Below are 9,740 nucleotides of genomic sequence, written 5' to 3' on the forward strand. Positions count from 1 at the left end.
TGGTCCTCTCCTAAAATTTACACCATACTTCCAACTGTCACTGAGCAACCAATCTTTGGTAAACCTTAGATTGTTCTCGACAATTGCTTAATCATTTTAGTCATATCCAATTCTAGACTTTTCCCCTCTTAATGCCCCGAGCATTTGGAAAATTTAGAAAGGATGAATATTATAGCACATGCAATCGATCCTATATCCGAAGCATATAGGATACAATTCATGATGTCTCACATAAAGACATGATACTAGACCAATCTTTTTGCTATAATATTTCTATTTCTATTTGCCAAGTTCTCATAATTCAGATTATGAAAAGGGATGCCGTAATCATAATCGAATTTTAGAACGCAAATGAAGGACCCATATATAAAATTTCCTTATGTTTAGCCATTTCCAACCTAAAATTCATATATATCCTTGACTAAATATGATTAAAATCTCACGATCTAAGCTTTTAGATTTGAAATGAAGTATAAGTTCCTCTCCCTTAATTATAGCAAAACAACTTTTCCCAATTGAAACTTTTGTTTTCTATAATTAACATTGCTAACTTGCAACATTTGTTATGATTATCATACTCCCACTTGCATGATGATTAGTAGCATAACACTTATGCTCCCACTAGCTTTGACATGTACTCAGAAATCAGCTGGACTTGTAGAGATCAATACTTTATTGACTTTCTTACCAAAGTTCAGATTTCTGATACGAGATGCTTTGATAAAACTTTATCAAAATCATACACCATTCCTTAGATAGCACACATGTGTGTCTAAACAATTTCAGAACTATGAAAAGGGATGCCGTAATCATAGTCTCAATTGTTTAGACCTTTGCCACTTTTCACAAGTCCATGTTAGTGTGTCGGTTAACCACACACACTCCACTAACGACTTTGAGAATGCAAATATCACAATTGCTATCTACTTAAAACCTCTTAGTGAAAGCGTTTCCTCGCCATCATTTTCATGAATCAAAGAGAAACATTATGACACTTAGATTTTATGGTGTATATGTTCCTTTCCATGTGAATTTGTCAAAACCATAATCACAAGACACGATTAGTGACAAATTCATATGGACTGAACTTGTCGCAGTCTTAACTTCTTGCCACCTGGCAGCACAAGGACCTGTCATTGCTTCCAATTTGTTATGTAATTAATTGAGAACTCTCAGAACTCATATGCAAAACCAACTTTAACTAGAATGGGCACAGAAATAGGAATATGTCAACACGAAAGGTTATAAACCTCAATTCGTGTGCTAGTGATAAACTATAGGCTTTATTCTTGATTAGACTCTTTCAAGATCTTTTAGACTCCCACTGTCCTCTTGACATATAAGACTCTCTTGCCAAGAACCATTCCTTGACAGACAAATATTCAAGAGATAGTACAGATTCTTTATCAAGACAAACACTTCACACAATTGGCCTTAGTTGGTCTTTGTTTTATCCAAAACATCACAACTTACCAATTTCAAATGTACAAGAGTAGAAAACATTTTACTCTTACATTTGACAAGTGTTATAAACCTTCTTTAAGATATGTCGCTCAAGTTACAATCATGAAGTATTACTCTAAGAATTGTTTTGGAACGAAGTATGACTCATCTTCTTGATTTAACCATTTTAACAATTCAAGATTCATCTTCTTAGCCATAGGAATGCACTAAGATGTCCTTAGAGGACTAATTGTGATATTATTTCTTAATGATTAAGATGATCACAAAACATGATACTAAAGTACTCTCCCATCTTTTCAGATTTGAGAAACTTTTATCTTTCTACCAAATTTGATTCTTCTTATTCGTTCTGCCATACATCGAAACTTTTCTAATGCTTCAGAATTATACTTACACTTGTAAGTATAACCATATTTATTGAACTTCAGTAAATCATAACGAATAATCTTATCGAACTTTGTGGTGGACTTGACCAGTGCACAAGAATGTGTACTCGATCCCTTAGTCCTTCACTTGACTCACATATCCATGTGAACAAGGAACTAGTCTTAATTTTCCAATGATGAAAATTCTCATTCATCATACGACTTGCATGATTCCAAGTTTCTATCCAACTAAAACTTGGGTGATGAGAATCTTTCCTTATTTGGTAAATTGTGATAATACCACAAAAGAAAGAATGAAATCCATTTTCCAATGTTGCTATCAATGGAATAATATAAACAGCAATTTTTCACAAATGCCACTGTAAGGATATTTAAAATAAATAAAAATGAAACTTTTCTTTTATTTAAAACTTGCGGAAAAACTTATCCTTACAATGCAAATGCATATGAAAACTATGTTGTTATCTATTCCTAAGCAATCTATCACAACTCTTAAGCAGCAGCTCAACTCTTTAAGCTTCCTCTCTTTTTCTTTGATTCTTAAAACTTCAACATGTAACCCAGTCACATCATGTAATAAGAATCTCCAAATAGGAACTTAATAGAGTTAGATAGTGGACTTACATGAAGTAGAGTCAAACGTTTTGGCTTGACCAACCTTATGATCTTTCAAGTAAATAGGGCAGCTTTGCAACCAATGCCCCTTCCTTTGGCAATAAAAGCATATGGACTCTTTGGGAATGGTACACGAGATTGTCTCCGACTTAGCCTTTCTCTTTACCATTTGGTCAACCGAGTTGACTATGGTCGATCCCTTTCCATTGGAAAGAGAAAGTTTTTCTAGATTTTCAATGTTACCATTGTCAATGTCCATGGAAGTTTGGGAAATTGATATTCTAATCAAATTTGCTTTACCAGTGCTCCAAATCATTGATGATTCAAGAGCACCTAGCAAATAGATAAGATCATTAAGGGTCATGTCATAGTCTGTTTCATAGTAGTCCCAAAGGACACTCACTATGTGACTTAGAAAGTGATTGAACAACCAACTTTCTCAAGACTTTGACATCCAACTCTCCCGGCTTGTCAATATGTGACTTCATCTCCAAGATGTAAGCACACATAGACCTTGCTTGCCAATAGGGATTGAGTGACCTTGAACTATTCAAGAACTTGTGGGTTAGGGAGAATAATTGGAGGAAGTGGAGGAAGTGAGGTATGATTTCCATGAGCCAACCACGGGACATCATCTTCATTAGGAAAGCTTATTCCCAGGGATTTGGGAAGATCATAGTTGTCTGAACCAGACATCTACAATGGAAGAAATTCAAGTTAGTTGATTTAATTCCTTAATAGAACACCCAATATGAAATATTAAGGCTAGGACCCAACACAATATTTTTATAACTTGGAAGAGCGATGCTGTAATCCAAGCTATAAAACATTTGATGGTAGGCGAATGGCGATTCACCAATTTCCACCATGAAAAACGAAATAAATTATTAAGTTTTAATTTGCTTTGAAACTCCTAGATCTTTTGAGATTCATTGAACTTTTCAATGGCATGTTTCAATCTCGATTATGCCCTCTCAAGTTTGTGACTGGGATGCCGAGGATCACAAACAAGGTGTGAATAACCATGCAAATATATTTGGTACCCTTAATATTTTTCACTTAATCGATCTGCCGGTTAACCACACGCGCTCACCGATCCTATGATAAACATTAAGTTACCCTTTGCCTACCTTGTTAAATACAGGTTAGTGTGCCGGTTAACCACACACGCTCCACTAACGACTTAAGCAAAGTGCAAAGTGTAATTTCATGGGTTAGCACCAAATTCACATTTTCCTAAAGTAACTGAGATTGAGAATTTATAAAAGGTTTAGTTACTTTATATTTATCATTATACTTGTAATGAAGGGAGAATTATAGTCCTTGTCCTACCCGTTCGGCTAACGACCCTCCACCAGTCAAGTAAGCGGTGGGTGAGAGTGGACACCCATTAAACTGCCATTTTATAGGTAGTAACCTTATACCCCCTTTATAGACCGACTTCGTGAATGAGGCCTACTAACGGTAAGACTGACTTTGATCTTATACATATATATATATATATATATATATATATATATATATATATTATTAACTTATAATACTATAAAGTATAAGGGTTGAATTTTAACTTTTAAAATTATAAGGGTTTAACTCGGAATTAAAGTATTCATGAGGGGAAACTTTACAAATTCCAAAACTTGAGGGCAAGTTTTGAACTATTCAAAAACTTTTGGATTTTCATAACTTATGAGTTTAATTAAGGTTTTAAAAACTTTAATGAAGAGACTCTTGAACATCCATAACTTGAGGACAAGTTATGCAGTTCATAAAACAAAAAGACTCTTCAATTTTGTAACCTATGCATTTTAATGAATCTTTAAAAGAAATGTCTTTTGATAATCCATAACTTGAGGAAAAATTATGGACTCCATTAAAATACATTAAGATCAAGAATTAACTAACAACAATTTGCAAATAATTCCTATGATCTACCAAAACTCATAAGTGCATGAACAATCATATCAACAATTTCAAGAATCATATATAATCACATAAACTAATACAAGTCTTGAAACTTTGATGGTTATAATTTATTTGGATGAGAATAAACATTACCATAACATCAAAATCAAGTTTTATGAACAAAAACACTTTGTGGTAATGATTCTAATCCAAAACAGGCCAAAAAACTATTTTTTTTCACTGAACAGTCACCACCTCGTGGTAAATTTTACCATCTCATGCTGAACTGGCAGATTCCAAAAAAACGATTTTTCTTGCAAATAGCATCAAGTATAATTGAAAACAAGCCTAGGATCTGGTACCACTGAAGGGTTTTGAGCATTCTAACACTCCTATAGTGTACATGCAACCCTAAAAACCTTGGATCTATGTTTTCTCTATTATACATGCAAATATTCAATATTCCAAGGTTTCATCCTAACTAGCATACAATGGGAACTTCTAATATAAAACTTAGTGGGATGACATACCTTTTGCTTGCGGTTGATTCCTTGGAGCTTCAAGAGCCTAGCACCAATAATGTGGATGCCTCAAGTGGAATCACAAATCACCAAAAACACCTTGATACCTTGAGAGAATAGTAAGCACATCTAGAAATCGGCCCACCCTTTGTACTCACACACTAGTGACAATTTCAAGTGCCAAGGATCTCTTTATATAATATGGAGTATTAGGGTTACATTCATGTAAACCCTAATACCCATGACCTTTCATTTCCATAGGATCCATGGGTTAAAAACTCCATGGACTATCCATGCAAGCTTAGCCCAACCTAAATGAACTTGGCCCATTCCATATATATATATATATATATATATATATATATATATATATATATATATATATATATATATATATATATATATATATATATATATATAAAAGAGTCCATATTTAATTAGTTCCTTTTTAATCACTAAATTAAATCTAAATTAATTCTTGATCAATACTAATTAGATAATATGATTCCATATTAATATATTAGAACTTATAATATATTAATATAAATCATAAACATACTATTCTCAAAAGACTATCCATATAAATTGTTCCGGTGAACTGCAACCCAAATGGACCATGCCAAGTCGGGTCGAATACATACCAATTATAGTTATGGACTTAGACACTAATCCAACAGTATATTGTTGTTTGATGTTTATTACCCCCCGACAAGCTCAAGTGGAGGTGAAACTTGAAGCTTGGATCTGATTGTAGCAATCCGATCTTTGGCCGAAGGTTTAGTGAATATGTCAGCTAGCTGGTCAACAGAAGAGACTCGACAAACTTGAAGATTTCCACGATCTACCTGTTCTCGAACAAAATGGAAGTCCAGAGCTATGTGTTTGGATCTGGAGCTGATTACAGGATTTTTGCACATGAAGGAAGCACCTACATATATCAAAGAGAAAGGTAGGGGGCTTAAGGAGAGTGGAATGAAGATCACAAAGGAGATGTTGTATCCATAATAATTCTGTTGCAGTATATGCCAAAGCCCTATATTTTGCCTCTGTAGTTGATCTAGCTACAACCCGTTGCTTGCGAGAAGTCCAACTGATTATGTTCGAGCCATGGAAAACAGCAAATCCATATTGTGATCTACTATCATCTTTGTCAGACATCCATCCGGAATCAGAATAAGCTAATAATGAGGGTGCCTTGTTAGGGTGGAAGTGGAGACCATGATGTAGAGTGCTATTGAGATACCTTAAGATGCGTTTGACAACTTGCCAGTGAAGAATAATGGGTGCGTGCATGAACTGACAAACCCGGTTAACAGCAAAGGCGATGTCGGGACGAGTTATGGTTACATATTGAAGTGACCCAATAGTTTGTCTGTATAATTTAGCTTCAAGAAAAGGATCACCATGAAGTTGAAGTGGAGTATAAGGATCTGCTGGTGTGGTAGTGGGATTTGAGTCAAGCATCTTGGTACGGGTTAGGATATCCTTAATATGTTGGTGTTGAGACAGATGTATACCGGAAGCTGATTGTGTAATGTGGACACCAAGGAAATATGCCAGAGTATCGAGATCTTTTAATGCAAATGTTTGATTGAAGTCATGAATCAGTTGGTGGATAACTTGTGGGTTATTTCCTATGATAATAAGGTCATCAACATATACTAATATGTAGATGATAGCAGTAGCGGAAGTATGAACAAAAAGAGAGGTATCCGAATGACAAGCTCGGAAACCATGGGTGACAAGGTGGTTCTTGAGGAGATTAAAGCAGGCTCTAGGAGCTTGTTTTAGTCCATATAACACTTTGTGGAGTTTGCATACTGTAGTGGGATGAGATGGGTGTTAGAAGCCACTGGGTTGCTCCATGTAAACATCTTCTGTTAAGACCCCGTTTAAGAAGGCATTATTGATATCCAACTGTCGAATGGTCCAGTTATGAGATAAAGCAACGGATATCACCAACCAAATGGTAGTTGGTTTGATGACCGGACTAAATGTTTCAAAGTAATCGACACCCTCTTCTTGGCTGAATCCCTTAGCTACGAGTCTCGCTTTGTACCTTGCAATCGAGCCATCTGAATGTCTCTTGATTCTGAAAAGCCACTTACAACCAACAATGTTAGCATTAGTTGGACGAGAAACTAGGGTCCATGTCTTATTACGAATTAAGGCATCATGTTCATTTTTCATTGCATTCAACCAATAAGTATTTTGAAGGGCTTGAGAAAGATTGTGAGGTTTGGTAGTGGGTGGATTTGAGACGGTTAAGAGAAAGGCTTTTGGCTTTAGGGAATTGGTACGGGCACGGGTAACCATTTGGTGTTGGGTATTAGTAGCAGGTCGAAAAATGGTTGGAGGAGTGTGTTTAGCTTCAGAGCTGATTGTGGGACGCTGATGAGAGGGAGTATTGGGAAGAGAGGGTGATGGTGAAGGTGTGGAGGATGATGGTGAAGTCGAGGAATCAGATAGATTTTGAGTTGGGTCAGAAGGTGGGGATTGAAGCAATTGTGCTTGTTCAAGAAGCGAAGTGGAGGAGTTTTTTGGTGTCGGGGTGGGAGAGTTGGGTGGCTCACGAATTACGGAAGGAGTAGTAAACGGAAAAATATCCTCGTTGAATACAACATGTCGTGAGATATAGATTCGAGAACTAGGGCGATGAAGACATATGTATCCTTTATGTGATGTGTTGTAGCCTAAGAAAACACATGGTAGAGAACAAAAATCCATTTTATGAGAGTTATAGGGTCGTAGAAAGGGGAAACATAGACAACCAAAAGTTCGTAGGAAGGCATAGTCAGGTGTTTTATGATAGAGTTTGAAGTAAGGGGAGTTGTAGTGAAGGGTGGGGGTGATGGTGATGGTGCGATTATGAACATAGGTGGCAGTTTTGAAAGCATGTTCCCAATATTCTTGAGGAAGGCTCGAGTGTGCAAGTAAGGATAACCCTTTTTCAATAATAAAACGATGTCGGCGTTCGACAGCACCGTTTTGGGCTGAAGTATGAGGACATGTAATACGATGGTTAATGCCACAGTTTTGAAGGTAGGTAGAGACATTTCTAAATTCACCTCCCCAGTCTGATTGTAAGTTTTTGATTTCAGAGTCAAACTGGGTTATGATCATTTTGTAAAATTGGAGAAATGTTGATAGAACTTGAGATTTAGATGGAAGATAGTAGATCAAAACAAACTTTATAAAGTCATCAACAAATAAAAGAAAATATTTATTGCCATTTATTGATAGTGATGGAGATGGACCCCATACATCAGAGTATATTAATTGAAATGGTTTGGAGCATGACACATGATTACTAGACAAGTGGAATCTATGGCTTTTGCCTAATTGGCATGGTTCACAAACATAAGACAAAGAGGTGGTGGAAACAGGAAGTTGAAAACTAGAAACTAAATGCCTTAAAATGGCTTCATGAGGGTGGGCAAGACGATTATGCCAGCCGGTCATTGACGTGCGCACACAGGAGAGAGCCATGTTGGAGTGAGATTTATTTGATGGAAGCTCCAATCGATAGAGACCATTGTCAACGTGGCCTCTGAGGAGGGGTTTGCCCTGCAAGTTCTTAACAAGACAATGATTAGCCTAGAATTCCATAGAGACATTGTTGTCTTTTGTGAGCTGGGAAACACTCAGAAGATTTTTGGTTAATTAAGGGACAACAAAGACTTTAGGTAGAATCAATGATGATAATGAAGATGAACCAAAATGCGTAATAAGTAAGTTTTTACCATTTCCAAGTTGCAATTTGTCATTCCCTGTGTACTGTTCAGTGAGGTGGAGCTTTCTTAGATCAGGTGTGACGTGATCTGATGCACCTGTATCGAAGTACCAGGAAGGATCTATGATTGAGGAGGGAATGTGATAATTAGCAAGATGAGCTTGTCTTTGTTGATCACGTGGCGGTGGACGGCGTGACGGGTAGTCGGTTTGATTATCTCGTTGCCAACAATTTATTGCTTCATGCCCTGGCTTATTACACAATTGGCAGTGAGGGCGACGTCGTTGGTTATCAGACCCATGATAGTTGGGGTTATCTGACTTTTTGTAACCGGGGGTGTTGCCATGGCGAGTATTGTTAGGGCGCCGATTGCGAGAAAATTGGTTGGCCAAGGGGAACGAAGACGATGTGTCGGGCACAGATTGTGTTGGTAGCTGTGTGAGCGCCTGGCGAGCCAAGTCTTGATCAATTTTGGCTTCTTCTCGGAGGAGTAATCCAACTAGGTCATCGACAGAGGTGGTGTCGGAATGCATGAGGAACGCCGAGGTATACGAGCTGTAGGATGAACCGAGACCATTGAGGATATATCCAATTAGATCATCTTCAGGTACAGGAGTGAGATTTTCAGCCAACAAGACTGCAATTTGTCTCTTCCGTTCAATGTAGTCGATCATGGTGAGGGACCCTTTTGAAAGTGTCTGCAATTGAATAGTCATTGCCATTTTTTGGGCACGAGTGCGAGCCTGGAAGGTACGTTCAAGAGTTTTCCAGGCGATTTGGGATGATGTTGACCTAGCTACAGTAGCAAGAGAGCGATCAGGATAGGGTAGACTTCAGCCAGAGGAGGACAAAGCGATCTCTTTTCTTCCAAGCAACGAATTCTGGATTTGGTAGAGGAGCAGCAGCAGGTGCAACACCATTAGGGCCGACTGGAGGGGTAATCGTCTCAGGGGGTGGATCAGGATTGCGAATGAAAGAATTTAGGTCAAAGCATTCAAGGGCAGAAATGATTGTAGTCCGCCAAAGAGGGTAATTATCCCTGTCCAACTTGATGCTGATGGAGGGGATTTGAAAATTGAGATTAGTAGAGGCGATTTGAGTTGCAGTAAGAAGTTG

The 9,740-nt window shown here is 37.4% G+C and overlaps 1 protein-coding gene across 1 annotated transcript; it reads right to left on the reverse strand.

Moving 5' to 3' along the window:
- Positions 1 to 8,554: 8,554 nt before the first annotated feature.
- Positions 8,555 to 9,346, reverse strand: LOC145105649 (uncharacterized). The gene has a single exon (XM_079042734.1). The coding sequence runs from the start codon at positions 9,344 to 9,346 to the stop codon at positions 8,555 to 8,557; it is 792 nt and encodes a 263-aa protein (XP_078898860.1).
- Between the last annotated feature and the right edge of the window lie 394 nt (positions 9,347 to 9,740).

This window comes from Lactuca virosa, chromosome 4, assembly GCF_052849685.1.
Source record: "Lactuca virosa cultivar CGN04683 chromosome 4, Lactuca_virosa_CGN04683_v6, whole genome shotgun sequence".
NCBI lineage: Eukaryota > Viridiplantae > Streptophyta > Magnoliopsida > Asterales > Asteraceae > Lactuca > Lactuca virosa.

What these genes read in the sequence shown, in the direction of transcription:
- LOC145105649 (XM_079042734.1), bottom strand. Translation starts at nt 9,346, where the DNA reads ATGGCAATGACTATTCAATTGCAGACACTTTCAAAAGGGTCCCTCACC.